Source organism: Syngnathus acus, chromosome 2, assembly GCF_901709675.1.
Source record: "Syngnathus acus chromosome 2, fSynAcu1.2, whole genome shotgun sequence".
Classification (NCBI taxonomy): Eukaryota; Metazoa; Chordata; class Actinopteri; order Syngnathiformes; family Syngnathidae; genus Syngnathus; species Syngnathus acus.
The window spans coordinates 15,337,402-15,352,598 of record NC_051088.1 but is presented as its reverse complement, the minus strand read 5'-3'; the positions used below and the strand labels follow the sequence as shown (position 1 = coordinate 15,352,598).

The window sequence follows — 15,197 nt, the reverse complement described above, 5'->3', positions numbered from 1 at the left end:
AAGGCAACACCTCCTGCCTGCAACTTCTGTAAGTAAGCACGTTAGTAACCCCAGTATTTGAATTTATTTGGCGGAGTTTACCACTGAATTTCAACTCTACGATATTAGCAAAGACAGTACACACTGAAGCGTGAAACAGTGAATGACAATGTGGATGCAAGTTGCTAAAAGGTTAAAGCCAGACGTTCAGGTTTCCTCCGTGAGGTCCACATGACGTGTCACGTGACCATGTCACAAACCGTACACTTGTACACACTACATGGATGGAGATAACGACATCATCGTTATTAATATTATCATTAGATCGTTAGATCATTCATTTTGTTGGGCCTGCAAGATGTGATCATCATTTGATCTTTTTGTTTATTTTTTTCCTTTGACTTGCTGCACGAGTGCTGCACGACGGGTCAACTCTAAGTGAAGCCCTTATTTCTCCTCAGCGTTATGTGAAGTCACATTTTTTGTGTTCGTCATTTAACCGGTAGCACCGTCATTGGCTGCTCGAGTCCTGCGCCGCATCATTCTGCGGTAAATTGAGGAGGTCCTGGATCCTCTTCAAGTCCCGTTCGACCTCCTCCGCCTTTGAAGTCACGGTCAGGTCACCTATCAACTCATCCGTCAGCTCAAGTCGTGCCGACCTGATGATCACCAACCACAAGTCAAAAATCAAGGCACTGTAGCGCCTTGTCTGTCTTTCTGACAGTCACAGAGTTCAACTCACCACTCTGCAAGTTTCATCTCGTAAGTCTCCCTGCGCTCTCGCCGCCTCCTTTCTCGCATACTTTCTCCCGTCACTGACAGCATGCTAATGATCACAGCGCCCGTAGGAATCCTACAAATAGAATTCATTGATACTTGGATGACGTGTTCCTGCTGCATGCCTGAAGTTTTCTATCTTGAAAGTTTGACATCCTGTTTACATACACAAACTATTAGGGCTGAACAAGGAATTAAATTCAAATCGCAATAGCAGAATGATAGTTTTAAATGGCCATGATGATGGGGGACAAAAACTGTAATCAAGTCATCTTAACAAGTATGCACACTGTTGATCAACTGGACTGGATGCAAGCTGGCTGTCCATTCAATCTCAATTACAGCACGTTTGGACCAATCTGATGCGATATCTGGAGCGTGATATATAGCTTAACCTCCTTTCACGTCTGCTCTGCCTGCACCTGCCACAAGACCGAGCCGATTTGCACGTCAAACTCTCCAGGTGGCTGTGGTCACTCGGGCACACGTTAATGTGGGAGGGGGTGGCGGCGACGCGTGTGTGCGTCTGTGCGTATGTGTGTGTGATCTGACCCACACTTCTGTTCTTCAATATTATCAATCAGGTTTAGTTGTCAGGTTTTTGGCATTTTCGCAAAACTGGGACTTGGTGTAAAAGTGAGGTCCAGACAGTCCGCCACGTGATGGCAGCAGGGGACTTCACAGCGTTCGGCAGGCATCATTTTACAATGTAAGTCGAGTGGACCCATGCTATTTACGGATAGTAAAAAAAAAAAAAGTCTATAACATTTTATATATATATATATATATATATATATATATATATATATATATATATATATATATATATATATAAATAAATGAGGGGTTTCCAAAACAATGGTTGGAAATTTTAATGTGTGGACGTCTGCCCACAAAAGGAAGTAGAAGCGTAGCAGAGAATGCAAGAAACTCATGATTAGATTTAGTGAAAGTGAAGTTTTTAGGGGACTGAAATAGAGTAATATTTATTTTAATTATATTATTTATATTAATATTTATTTATTGGCATACATTTGTATGTATATACATCGCTGGTGTCGGGCTGAAACAATTTGATAAATGTTTTCATAAATCTATTGATCATTGGTCAGACCACACGTGTGTTTTTTTTTTAACTTTAGTGTTGAAAGTAGCTTGCACATTGAAGATGTCATGTTAATAGTTGAACAAATATGGCTTTTGGGCAGGAATCCCAAAAAATTGTTCTGGAGGTCCAAACATTCCGCCCAACGCCAACCCACTTCTCCCCTTGAATGGCACTGAAGGGGGGGGGATCACACACGTATAGACATCAAAGTTGACCAAACATTGACAATCCTACTTGTGCGTGCAAAGCTACGGGGAAAGATGCAGCAAATGAGCGCAAGTGAAGCATTAGTTCAGGAGAAGAGAGGCTGGAATAACAGAGATGATAGAGAGAAGAGGGGCAGCTGCCGCCTTGGCCGGCCGCTCCGCTCTATTAGCCAAGCCGCAGCACTACTCCAAGGACATGAGCGCCTCTGGCAGCCAGCGCAGGGTTGAGGACATGGGAAGGGAGGGGGAGCCTCAGCTGGGGCACAGAGGGTTGCTGGAAGGGCCGCAGCTGGCTGCCAGAGTGCTCATTGCTCCCAACCTCTGTCAACATGTACAACAAACGTGAAGACCATGGCGTTATCGGTGTGAGCTGCGGATGAATGCAAAAAGAACGACGGGCTGCTTACCCGAGTGCTGCTCCGATGATGGTGCCTGCTACTAGGCCTCGCAGGCCCAAGTTTAGTCGGAAAACCCCTCCGGTCACAGCTACACTCGCCACGCATGGCCACACAGACACACAAAGATTTTCCAAATCATAATGATTTATATTTTCTATTCCATTGTGTAAACAACATAAAAATGCACAATTTGGAAGTTAACGAGCATCTTAACGAGGATTTGAAGCATTTAACAATAGTGGTTCCACGTCATCAACCAACTTGAGTACTTAGGATGGGCACAATTCAATTGTTTAACCGAGAGCATTTAGCTTCTCTAACAATATGAACCACCATTTGGGGAGCATAAGAATCCATCAACTCACCTCCAGCTGCAACAAAATTGCCAACGGTGTACTTGTCACGGTAAACTGACAGTCCTGTGCTTACAGAACTGGAGGCAGGACAGAGAAACATGGAAACACAACATTACAATCAATGATCTATTTTTTATCTTCTGAGAAGTTCCCGTGATGATGTTGCCAAACTGGATTTACGAAACAATGTGGTGATGAATGCCGGTGTCACAGATTGAGTGTAACAATTCAGAATTGACGACAATGTGTTTTGAGTCACATCATTTGGTCTCATCAAAATTCAACTACGGCTGAGCAATCGATCCAACCTTGCTGCTCTAAAGAGTTTGTGATCAACACGCAGACCTGATCGGATTTTTTTATCTTACTTGAACAAGGTAACAAAAGCAGCAACTCTCCAGCTCCATCGGAGTCCATATCTCACAAAACCTCGGATAGCTGCGTTGTGGGCCAAACGCTGATTTGACAGAACACACAGAAAAGGGAGAAGAAAATAAATAAATAAGAGAGCCAAAAACAAATGAATAAATAAAAAATTGTCAATTTTGAATCCTATCTGAACTCATTGCTGCTGTCAACACAAACAGGGAGCGGGAATTTGGGGTCTTTTAAGTCCAAGGCGACTTGTGTTTTTTTCTCCTTTTTTTTTGACTAACGTAACCTAAACATCTAAAGGACTTAAGAGTCCCTAAAATACAGTATTCCTGAAAAACAAATCTACTCTTTGTGTTTGTTTAAACCATGTGTGGGCAGGTATAGTATAGCCCCCCCAAAAAGACCTTTTAAGAGTGGCATCAATTGTGCGCAGAAATCAATATTTTTCAAAAACATTTTCAGTCACTTCTGTCCATTTTCCGTCCTTGGTCTACAGCGCCCCACCAGCGCTACGCTCCCTTACCACTGCTTCCACACGACTGGTGTAGAGTTCTGCCTGGCTCAGCTGGATGTAGCGCTGCTTAGCGTGGCGAGCTGCCGGCAGGCCTCCGTAGATCAAGCCCGCTATAGAGGCCACAAGGCCACTTTTTACCACGTTGGTCACCTCCTCTGGATAACCCTGAGTCGCACTGAGGAGGACGGCATACAGTGGAGGTCAACACGGCATTCAAGAAAAAAGTTAGGTAATTGTAAAATGAACACTTTTGGCAACATTGTTCTCCTCGGTGATGCCGCAGCGGTTGTTTGAATATTTAAAACCATCGTAACATCCATGCTATTTCTATGAGCCAATTGATGACATTTCACATGCGTCAGCATTAAAATAGTGGTTTGGTAGAACATTCTGGCATTTGTATACATTGCTTATTTGTAAATGTCAGCTGAGGATGAATAAACAGCAAGCACACTTTGCTTCATTTACTTGGAGAATTGCGTGTGCGAGTCTTCCTTTTTTTCTTTGTTGGAACAATTTGTGCGTTTTGATGTTTGAATGTTTTCGCAGCATGCAAGAAGGGCACAGTTACGTTCATTCATTCTCTGTGCTGCTTAACCTCACAAGCAAAAATGTTTTTCAACTAGGGCAGGTGTGGAATGTATCCCCTGCCATAAACGGTTGGTCGCTATATTTTTTCTCGACAGAGGGAAACTGTAAGGTGAAAAGACAAATATAAAAGCACTAACTCTTTTTGAAAGAGATCCTTAATGCGGTCCCAGCCCGTGTCTGGGAAGTCTGGCTTGCCTATGTTGCTTGGCAAGGCGGGGGCAGGGATGGGCTGCGGAGGAGCCGCGCAGGTGGAGGAGGGAGACGAGGGCATCTGCGCGGGCTGGGCAGAAGCCATGTCAGCTGCATGGACCCTGGGGAACAGGGGGCAGAAGCGAGGAGCTTTGGCGCTCTGGCTCAGGCCCCGCACTGGCCCGGTGCTCAACGTGCCCCGAGGGGCCGAATCTGCCAGTCGCCTCCGAAGGGTGAAGCCTGTTGTGGGCTGCTCTGGATGCATCACGCTTCAGCTAGCGTTCATGCTGTGGCGCATAGGCACAAACACAGTTGCCGCTGCAGCTTCAAGCCCCCACTCCCCTCCATTTCAAAACAAACCGCCCCATACTAGAGAGGCTGTCCAAATAAGCAGATGTCAAGTGGTGCAAAGTCTTTAAAAACATGTAGGCTCGGAGCTATACTTACACTTTTTACTCTCTATATGGCCTTTCAGTTTACATGGTAATAATACAGTATGTGTTTGTATGGAACATGGTGCATCCATCCTTTTTCTATACTGCTCAATTAGCAGAGAACGTAATAGCGGTGCAATAGGTGAAAATAATTTTACCAGTATTCGCTGGGAATAATGACGGAGCGCTGCCGCTGATAGAAAAAAAGTCCGTGAGCACAATTGTGACACAATCGTGAAGTGGAACAACATTTATTGGATAATTTAAACTTTTTTAACAAATAAAAAACTGAAAAGTGGGGCGTGCAATATTATTCGGCCCCCTTGCGCTAATACTTTGTAGCGCCACCTTTTGCTGCAATTACAGCTGCAAGTCGCTTGGGGTATGTCTCTATCAGTTTTGCACATCGAGAGACTGGAATTCTTGCCCATTCTTCCTTGCAAAACAGCTCGAGCTCAGTGAGGTTGGATGGAGAGCGTTTGTGAACAGCAGTCTTCAGCTCTTTCCACAGATTCTCGATTGGATTCAGGTCTGGACTTTGACTTGGCCATTCTAACACCTGGATACGTCTATTTGTGAACCATTCCATTGTAGATTTGGCTTTATGTTTTCGTTCATTGTCCTGTTGGAAGATAAATCTCTGTCCCAGTCTCAGGTCTTTTGCAGACTCCAACAGGTTTTCTTCCAGAATGGTCCTGTATTTGGCTCCATCCATCTTCCCATCAATTTTAGCCATCTTCCCTGTCCCTGCTGAAGAAAAGCAGGCCCAAACCATGATGCTGCCACCATCATGTTTGACAGTGGGGATGGTGTGTTCAGGGTGATGAGCTGTGTTGCTTTTACGCCAAACATATCGTTTTGCATTGTGGCCAAAAAGTTCGATTTTGGTTTCATCTGACCAGAGCACCTTCTTCCACATGTTTGGTGTGTCTCCCAGGTGGCTTGTGGCAAACTTTAAACGAGACTCTTTATGGATATCTTTGAGAAATGGCTTTCTTCTTGCCACTCTTCCATAAAGGCCAGATTTGTGCAGTGCACGACTGATTGTTGTCTTATGGACAGACTCTCCCACCTCAGCTGTAGTTATCTGCAGTTCATCCAGAGTGATCATGGGCCTCTTGGCTGCATCTCTGATCAGTCTTCTCCTTGTTTGAGATGAAAGTTTGGAGGGACGGCCGGGTTTTGGTAGATTTGCAGTGGTCTGATACTCCTTCCATTTCAATATAATTGCTTGCACAGTGCTCCTTGAGATGTTTAAAGCTTGGGAAATATTTTTGTATCCAAATCCGGCTTTAAACTTCTCCACAACAGTATCTCGGACCTGCCTGGTGTGTTCCTTTGTCTTCATGGTTCTCTCTGCGCTTTAAACAGAACCCTGAGACTATCAAAGAGCATTTATACGGAGACTTGATTACACACAGGTACATTCTATTTATCATCACAGTCATTTAGGACAACATTGGATCATTCAAAGATCCTCACTGAACTTCTGGAGTGAGTTTGCTGCACTGAAAGGGGCCGAATAATATTGCACGCCCCACTTTTCAGTTTTTTATTTGTTAAAAAAGTTTAAATTATCCAATAAATTTCGTTCCACTTCACGATTGTGTCCCACTTGTTGTTGATTCTTGACAAAAAATTAAAATTTTATATTTTTATGTTTGAAGCCTGAAATGTGGCGAAATGTTGAAAGGTTCAAGGGGGCCGAATACTTTCGCAAGGCACTGTATGTAGCGCAGATTTTTGTTTGTTATTTGTCATAAGATCGAAACAGCAGCAACTGTGGGCGTGCACCTACCTACCATATATCTTAATATTTTCCTTCAGACTTTGTTGTCATAAATGCACAAGCAGCTAATGTCTTGGTTAGCTTCAAAAACGTAACTTACCTCAAACACGTTAATACTCCAGTCCCGTGGATATGTGGGATCTGAGAGGGGAATTTAATGAGTGATTTAATTAATTTGCGTTGCTATTCCCCTTCAAGAATTTGCGCATGACATCGTCCTTGCTTCTTCACGACCTCTCACCTTTGAGCTTGTTCTTCGTTTGTTTAATGGCAGCTGACAAACCTTAGTATTGCATTACTGCCGCCAAGTGGACGGACGTGGGATAGAGCTAATGAGTCAAATGTTTTTCAAAATGAAATGAATGCATAGAAGTGTCAAAAGCACTAGCACTCTGTACAAATAGATATTTGTGTAAAAAAAAAAAAAAAAACAACCTCAAACAAAGTAGATGTACTGATTGATTAAAATGTACCTATTTCAATTAAAAACATCTCTGCATAACTTCCATTGTGGTTGTACTAAAATAAAAATACCATGTTACATTTTGCATGCCGTTTAAGAGCTGGCCTATACATATAACCTTTGTTTACCCAGGTAAGATAAAGAAGATATTCTGATTTGCAATGCCGACCAAAAACAACATAGCAAAATCATGTTTCCATAACTTTGCCTAAGTTGTTAACTGATGAAAAAAAGTTACATTTGGACAGTTATTTTTATTTTAGAGAGTTGTTTTTTTTATTTTTCTTATATCACATCCAGTTAAGCTCCTCTAAATTGTTGTTACTCCATCCACCCTCTCTTCTTTCCATCAGTAGTAAAACAAAAAACAATCTGCAAACAACATGAGTATTTATGCAGTAAAAACAGTATCAAACAAATTCAAATATGTACCAAGTAAATGCTAACATACAGAAAATAAAGGATGCCAGGTCCAGTATGTATTAAGTCCTCCACAAAAAAACCCTATCTACTATTTAAAAAGCTAGGAAATGTTCTATACTTGGACCAGATACATCACCACAGCTGCTTGGTCAAGTAAACAATACTATAATGTGAATACTACAACATATTCAACTTATTATTTCACCTTTAATGCGGGCTTTAGCTCCCCCAAGAAATGAGAACATTGGTGGAGACTCTAATAGAAAAATTGCATTTGTTAAAACTTGCTTGAACAATTGTACCGTTTACAATCACAGCTTGACAGGTCCTGCATGTCCGGCCTTGTTCGCTAACCCTTCAATCATGAGATAGTCCGGCACTATATATGGCACTGTCTCTACTTTTCCAAATGCATTGGGGGTCACTTTGAGTGCCCTACGCTCCCTGGACATTCGGACACCCCTACAAAATGGCCCAATCCCTTAACAGCGCATTACATAGTGCACATTCGGACACAGCCGGTGTCTTCGTCATAGCTCTGTCTTGCCAGGCTTGTGCATTATCTGACTGTAGTTGTTGCGTCTTTTGGGTCGATAGGTAAGAAGCTGACTGAACTCTGTGAGGAGTCGCTCCCAGTAGCAGGAAACATCGTGCATTTGCAGGTGCTCCAAGATGAACTCCATCCCTCTGCAAAGAGCAAATGAGAAATAACAATAAAATATGTGTTTGGAGACTCAAACGTCAGTGAGCAACAATTACCTTATGGCAATTTCTTGTGCGACGGAATCATTGTCTTTAACAAACTGTAGTAATTCTCTGTGAACAGAAGGGATTTTCAACATGTTAAATTGATTAAAGTACACGCATATATATGTTTGACAATACTTGACTTGTTATTGACATTGGCCAGTACCTGACATCAGAGAGATCCTGCTTCACCGGGATGTAGTGCACCCAGGGCTTGAGCTGCGGGTAGAAAAACTCTTGCCATTCGTCCCCCACGTGAAACACCAGCGAACCGCAAAGAAAGAGATGCTTGAAACGAAAGCTGGCGGCCACTCCTCGAAAGTTGAATAAATACCTGAAGGGGGAAGAAACAAAATGCAAGCTATTCTTAAAAAATAATAATAATAAAAAAAAAGATTCTGATCGTAAACAAACCCTTCTACTATGTCAACTCATGCAAGCATGGAGATTAAACAGGTAGAAAATATGCCTTACTTGTACTTGCAGTGTTCAACCAGTGGGATTTCTTTGGCTGGTGGTCTCCCGAGAGTGTCCTAAAATAAATGGGTCAACATTTGAGACATAAACAAGCAGAGCATTTTAAATACAGGTGACAGGTAGAAAAAAAAATGAAGAATGATGAGACTCTGACCTTGTCAGACTTCCAGGCCTGGTTCTTTGTGTATTCTGCATCCACTAATTCTGGCATCTCTCGTGAAAGCAGGATCAGCGGGTCACGCTCTGGACTTGTTCTACAAGGCGAGGAAAAAAAAGAGCAAGATGCGTTCATCACACAATACAACAGAATATTCTGGTCTAATAATAAATAATATTTTGGTCCCTCCTCTAATAATAAATAATATTTTGGTTGTCTGACTCCAACCAACTAAAGACATCCTAAAAAATATATAACTTGGTGGGGGTAATAAAGGTAAAAACAAAAAACAGTTCATGACTATGCAAACAAAAAGAAAACTTACCTAGATCCTCTGAAGAAACCTTTGGACTCTTTCTTCTGCCAGGGCCACTGAGCTTCAGACCTAAAACATCATTATGTCTGCCTTCAGCAAATGCACGCAGGCTACAGAAAGGAAATCTTAAGTCTTACTTTTTGAGATCATCCCTCATTAGATCCCATCTTCCAAGCCCAGTGGGATATATGGGCCACACAGCAGGGCCGCCCTCCCAAAACGTCCACGCTGGGTACATGATGTCCTGGTAGTCTGAAGTCTACTCGTGCACACACACACATGGTTGCAAGGTTCTGGGAATTTTCACAACTTTCCATGGGAATCGAGGCTAACCTTACTAAAGGAGAAAATAGGCAAGGTTGGTTGCACCCAGTTGGGCACTTGAGGATAATCCCTGACATTTACCACCATCTCCAAATCGGGTAGCTTGTCAATCACCTGTAATATGAAATGCTCAACCCCACTGCACCTGAAGACACAAAAAGAAACTACACTTTAAAAACAGAAACTACACAATTGCGGCTCCGTATGCTTCAACTGGATGCCAGTTACTAGGCAGAACTGACCTGGCTGGAAACATGCAGTTATGTTCCCTGTACAATTTATGCCCAATGATCTGGTAGTGGGTGCCCACCCCTCTTTGGACTGTCAAAGACATGACATTCTCCGAAATTCCTCCACGAAAGGGAGCCAAGTCTTGCTGCAAGACCCTGAGGTAGAAAAAACATGTCAAGTAAAAGTCATAAGAATCATATCAGTCTTTGCAGATGATTGTTTAGATGACTGATTATCACACTCACTGTAGATGGCAACTACAGTTGGCAGAGTTACACCGAGTATATTCTCCAAGAGCCTTAGATATCATGTCCCTTATTGTCAGCTTGCCTGGAGCAAGAGAGAAATAGCAGAGTAACGCATGAAATCGTACAGGTTTTCCGTAACAATTCATTTACAACAAATAAGCTATTTTTGTTGATTTATTCGTGCAAGCAAAATGACAGGAAGAATATTTACGGTACATGCTTGTGTACTAGATGGCACCATGTACAATTAATCTGTGTATCCACCAGCTGCCGTTCATAGGACAAAATATATTTGAAAATTATATTTGTTTTCAATTTAACAGGACCATATTTCACTAAAATTCATTTAAATAAGTTTTTCTTTAAATTTACTATGATGTGAGAAAATGTTCACGAGATTGATTTTGTACTTTGATTTATTGTTTTATGGCTATACGGTGATTATAAAAAGTCTACACACCCTTGTTCTTTTAGTGTTTACTTGTTTTCATCAGACCATAACGTGGGTTTTTGAGATTTACTTTTATTTTAAAAGTTCTATAACCATGACTACATTGTAACTGGATAACCGTCTGAGGCAGAACTCACGTGTAAACAATGTCGCCACGATGAGCAAAACAAATAGAAAGTAGAACATTAAATGGGTCATGTGGACTTCGATGTGTAATAATACACACACGAAAAACATGTAAATGTGACCAAGTGGTTCTACTTTAGATGGGTCAGTTCGGTGCTAGCTAGCTAGCTGGCGGGCTAATGAATGACAAAAGGTATCAAGGTGGCGAAAACGACCGTCCGAAATAGTTTTAACTAAACGCACAAAAACAAAGTCACAACATAGTACCTGCTTCACAGCGCAAGGACAAAATGCACACTTGCAGCACAAACACAAAAATCCACAGATACCACCGCTTCATTTTCCTCAATATTAAAGCTTTGTCTAAGACTAGAAGAGGCGTGTATTCATCTGGAATCGACTACTTTTCTCTGAGAATAAGAATTACGGTAACGCGCAGGACAAAACCTTCCCTACCGTAAAGTTAGATCTATGAGCTCAAACGTGTTTCCCAGAAAATGGAGCCTCTTATTTGATTGAATTAAATTATTGTTCCCCCCCAAAGACATACTAGTTTCAGAGCACAAAAAAAAGCTCTGAAAGGACGAATTGATAGATGGCTAGTTTAGAAAGATGGATGGATGGACGGACAGCATCATCATGAACATTTTTCTCATATGTGGGTAAGGAGGAGGAGGAGGAGGAAAAAGGCCTCCAGTGGGATTGACTTGGTGATGGAGAGAGTGGGAGAGCAAGCTCATACAGTTGGGTAGAGAGAAAACAGAGCAATAGCTGACAGGAGCACAAAGCCTTTGTCATACGATCGGTGCAATCTTTTTGAATCGCTACACCTTAAAGTTTGATACGTGCCGATGACTTTTCCCTGAACACTCTCCCATTGGACAACAATGCACCTGTCTCTGCTTTGCACCCTCTGCCTTCATTTTGTTTTGCTTTGTGGGGCAGAGGAAGGTCTTGAATTTCCCAACTTTGATGGCAGGGACAGAGTGTTGGACATCAACGAGCGCAGCTACAAGAAGGCTTTGAAGAGATTTGACCTGCTTTGTCTGTTCTACCACGAGCCCGTGCCTGCCAACAAAGGCCTGCAGAAGCGCTTCCAGATGACCGAGCTGGTCCTCGAGGTGAGAAATATCTGAGGGAGAAAAAAGAAAATGGTGTCATCTAATAATTTGAAAGTTAAGACTCAAAAATTATTTACGACTTGCACTTTCTCCAATCTCTGGAAATAGCTTTTAGTTTACAGATTTCTCTATGTGAACACTATCAGCTAACAGCTCAGGTACTGGAGAACAAAGATATTGGATTTGGGATGGTGGACGCTCAGAAAGATGCCAAAGTAGCCAAGAAGCTCGGTAAGCCATTACACCCACAAAGAGTATCTTGATTTTCCAGTGAGTATTCTTTTTTTTAATTGAACCTGTTTTTGGTCAGGCCTCGAAGAGGTGGGAAGCCTGTATGTCTTCAAGGATGATCGCATCATTGAGTTTGATGGAGAACTGTCAGCAGACACTCTTGTGGAGTTCCTTCTAGATGTGAGTGGACCTGGCACACATGTAGCATAATTCCAAGATTTAAAATCCAATACACAGATTTATTCAGAAAAGAATAAAACATTATCAGTCCTTGCAATTTTTTACTGTCCACCTCCTTCCGCAGGTGCTGGAGGACCCAGTGGAAATAATCAACAACGCAATGGAGCTCCGAGCCTTCGAAAGGATAGAGGAAGACATTCGCCTCATTGGTTACTTCAAAGGAGAGGATTTATGTTAGTTTACCACCATGTAACGCCGCTACTTATCAAACTGGGACAAAAAAATCGTGTCTTCTAATAGCTCCGTGCTGTCTCCCAGAAGACCTTTAATGGGATCTCGAGCTCTGTCACCTGATTTTACTGTGTGGGTTTTCTCATGAGAGGTTTTAAATAGCATCTCGTTTGCTAACTTCTAGGTCATACTGCAGCTTTGTTCTTTTGATTCTGTTATTTTCTAATCAAGATCTTACTTCTTCTACACTGGCAGAGGAGCCAGGTCGTGTTCCTTTATCGTAGTAATATTGTTGGAAATGCGAGAGTACTGCCACTAACTCTCTCTTCCCGCCTCTCAGACTACAAAGCTTTTCAGGAGGCCTCGGAGCGTTTTCAACCGTACATCAAGTTCTTTGCCACATTTGATAAATCTGTAAGTGCAAAATACACGAGACAAAACAAACGCGTCATGCGAGTTCTCAGAAGAATTTGGATTCTTTCAGGTGGCCAAACATCTCTCCCTCAAGATGAACGAGGTGAATTTTTATGAGCCCTTCATGGAGGAGCCCGTTGTCCTGCCTGGCAGACCTCTATCTGAAATGGAGATTGTAGACTTTGTCAATCAACACAGGAGGTTCATGCGCTACTTTTTACTCATATTGTTCAAAACTGCCGCTGGATTGCAAATGTTTGCAGGGCCACTCTGAGGAAGCTCCGGGCAGAGAACATGTTTGAGACATGGGTAAATAGAATCCAACCTCTCGGGCTGTGACGCATGCAGTTGAAAATCATGGAACTTGCTCAACCTTTTGCTCACCTCCAGGAGGATGACACGGATGGAATCCATATTGTCGCATTTGCCGAAGAGGAGGATCCAGGTCTGTCAATATTTTCTTCTCCTTCAGGCCCAGAAGGTGATGACCTGTAAATTGTTGTGCCTCTCCACCTTTCCACCTTCAACTCTTAGATGGCTATGAATTCCTGGAGATCTTAAAGGACGTGGCGAGAGACAACACCAACAACCCGGATCTCAGCATTGTCTGGATTGATCCGGATGACTTCCCTCTGGTTGGTCCTTTTTATTTGATTGATATTTACCATTTTTACAATTTCTTTCAATCAGAGATGCAAGTGAACTCTTTGAGATTGTCTTGCGCTGACTTGGAAATGAGTCATGTGACTTCCATCTCTAGTCAGCACAGCCCAAAGTGAGCACTGAGCAGCAACTTGTTTCATATTGTCTAGCTCACCACTTACTGGGAAAAGACCTTCAAGTTGGACTTGTTCAGGCCTCAGATTGGTGTGGTCAACGTCACAGATGTAAGCCAAACTCTACTCGTGTACCGTACAAAAAAAAATCTAGACCTTTAAGAGACGTTTGTTGTGCACTCCAGGCCGACAGTGTGTGGCTAGACATGTCCAACGACGAAGACCTGCCCACTGCCGAGGAGCTAGAGGACTGGATCGAGGACGTCCTGTCGGGCAGAGTTAACACGGAAGACGACGATGACGACTTTGAAGAGGACTCTGACGAGGACTCTGACGAAGAACTGATAGAAGACGGCGACAACAGCCTTGACCAAGAGTATGACCTAGATGACTGAGTATGTTAGAATTTTGATCATAGTTTCATACTAGATGTCCTTTTTAGAGATTCGATGTGAATGCTAAGGGATTTGAGATGGCATGATGGCCACCAAATGCTTAGTCAAGTGCCATGATCATTGCGCAATGTCATAAAATTGGTTTTGCTGCTGAAGTAAATGTAAAATACTGCTCAGTTTAATTTGCTCTGGTAAGAAACTACTAGTGAAAAAAATGGCTCATTGTTACAGCAGGTTTTGTTGCATGGGGCGGAGTAGTTGAAAGGGTTCCCCCCTCCCATTTTCTAAGCAATCATTAGTCCTCATTGCACTGAAAAATGTCGAGCACCTCTTGGGAACAAAAGAGCTTTGTTTTGAACCGGCTTTTAACTGAGGAGTGTTGTTGTGACTCTCCTAATCTTCCAGCGCCTACCCGGGAATAAGGAAAACAGACTAATTTGTCATTTGAAAAGAGCACCTCAACATTATACACTTTCATTAAAACAAAGCATTCTTTTAGACCTCCAATACAGACTGCATGTCGTATTTGATTTTACTCACCCAGAAGGCAATAGGAGGAAATGAACTACCTGGCCAGAGTTGTTTGGACCGTATAGTTGAGCCCGTGTGTCTATCAGCCGGGACAGAACATTTGTTTGAAGATGAAGCCGACAGAGGAGAGGAGACGATGCATCCACCTGCACATAACCACGTCATTACCAAACAAATAGAAGGGGGAAAAGCATTCCATTTAGATGCAAATGTTCATTTTCTTCTTGGTCCATTCCCATCCTGCAAGCAAAAGGCAGTTATATATGGAAGGGAAGGCGGGGATTGGAGCCGAGGACAGATGAGTTGCGACAGGCGGACCCAGACACTGTATTTGCACAGGGACGAGCCAATTCGTTTTTAGCGCCACACATTGATATTCAGGCCTGACATGCCAATTTTAAACTAGACGTAGGCTGTGATCTTTGTGCTGCAACATAACATTTTAGAAACAATAATATACATTAATGTCAACATTAACCATCTTAAGACACAGCAATTGTACAAACGGCCATAAAAAGGTTTTAATTTTGTTCCCCAATACAAAGGCCCGTGTCAAAGTTATTGTATTTCACACAGGCTCACCGTCAATCGGTAACAGCGTGACAAGTAAAATAAAAAAGGGAACGAGTGACATATCAC

General features: G+C 42.5%; 3 protein-coding genes across 3 annotated transcripts; 1 reads left to right on the top strand and 2 right to left on the bottom strand.

Moving 5' to 3' along the window:
* Nucleotides 1-356: 356 nt before the first annotated feature.
* timmdc1 (translocase of inner mitochondrial membrane domain containing 1) lies at nt 357-6,974 on the bottom strand. The gene is made up of 8 exons (XM_037264917.1): nt 6,817-6,974; nt 4,442-4,780; nt 3,723-3,888; nt 3,193-3,281; nt 2,834-2,901; nt 2,478-2,556; nt 722-832; nt 357-638 (listed from the first exon to the last, which is right to left on the bottom strand). The coding sequence occupies exons 2-8, from the start codon at nt 4,756-4,758 to the stop codon at nt 491-493; spliced, it is 978 nt and encodes a 325-aa protein (XP_037120812.1). The 5' UTR covers nt 4,759-4,780; nt 6,817-6,974; the 3' UTR covers nt 357-490.
* Nucleotides 6,975-7,435: 461 nt separating this feature from the next.
* poglut1 (protein O-glucosyltransferase 1) lies at nt 7,436-11,267 on the bottom strand. Its single transcript, XM_037264904.1, has 11 exons — nt 10,947-11,267; nt 10,100-10,184; nt 9,866-10,009; nt 9,633-9,768; nt 9,437-9,558; nt 9,309-9,368; nt 8,981-9,080; nt 8,824-8,882; nt 8,516-8,683; nt 8,362-8,418; nt 7,436-8,289 (listed from the first exon to the last, which is right to left on the bottom strand). The coding sequence occupies exons 1-11, from the start codon at nt 11,017-11,019 to the stop codon at nt 8,133-8,135; spliced, it is 1,161 nt and encodes a 386-aa protein (XP_037120799.1). The 5' UTR covers nt 11,020-11,267; the 3' UTR covers nt 7,436-8,132.
* Nucleotides 11,268-11,332: 65 nt separating this feature from the next.
* On the top strand, nt 11,333-15,161 carry LOC119130920 (calsequestrin-2-like). Its single transcript, XM_037264888.1, has 11 exons — nt 11,333-11,800; nt 11,947-12,031; nt 12,111-12,211; nt 12,336-12,444; nt 12,783-12,856; nt 12,927-13,057; nt 13,120-13,165; nt 13,247-13,301; nt 13,391-13,491; nt 13,669-13,743; nt 13,818-15,161. The coding sequence occupies exons 1-11, from the start codon at nt 11,567-11,569 to the stop codon at nt 14,025-14,027; spliced, it is 1,221 nt and encodes a 406-aa protein (XP_037120783.1). The 5' UTR covers nt 11,333-11,566; the 3' UTR covers nt 14,028-15,161.
* The last annotated feature ends 36 nt before the right edge of the window (nt 15,162-15,197 follow it).

Bases quoted from the DNA above. Each gene is read 5' to 3' on its own strand.
- timmdc1 (XM_037264917.1), bottom strand. From the start codon at position 4,758: ATGCATCCAGAGCAGCCCACAACAGGCTTCACCCTTCGGAGGCGACTG. The intron at 2,557-2,833 runs GTGAGTTGATGG...TGGCGAGTGTAG, and splicing joins CAATTTTGTTGCAGCTGGAG to CTGTGACCGGAGGGGTTTTC. The intron at 639-721 runs GTGAGTTGAACT...GGTGATCATCAG, and splicing joins GAGATGAAACTTGCAGAGTG to GTCGGCACGACTTGAGCTGA.
- poglut1 (XM_037264904.1), bottom strand. From the start codon at position 11,019: ATGAAGCGGTGGTATCTGTGGATTTTTGTGTTTGTGCTGCAAGTGTGC. The intron at 9,081-9,308 runs GTAAGTTTTCTT...CTCGCCTTGTAG, and splicing joins GGTTTCTTCAGAGGATCTAG to AACAAGTCCAGAGCGTGACC. The intron at 8,684-8,823 runs GTAAGGCATATT...TTCCCCCTTCAG, and splicing joins GTTGAACACTGCAAGTACAA to GTATTTATTCAACTTTCGAG.
- LOC119130920 (XM_037264888.1), top strand. From the start codon at position 11,567: ATGCACCTGTCTCTGCTTTGCACCCTCTGCCTTCATTTTGTTTTGCTT. The intron at 12,212-12,335 runs GTGAGTGGACCT...CTCCTTCCGCAG, and splicing joins TTGTGGAGTTCCTTCTAGAT to GTGCTGGAGGACCCAGTGGA. The intron at 13,058-13,119 runs GTTCATGCGCTA...AAATGTTTGCAG, and splicing joins TTTGTCAATCAACACAGGAG to GGCCACTCTGAGGAAGCTCC.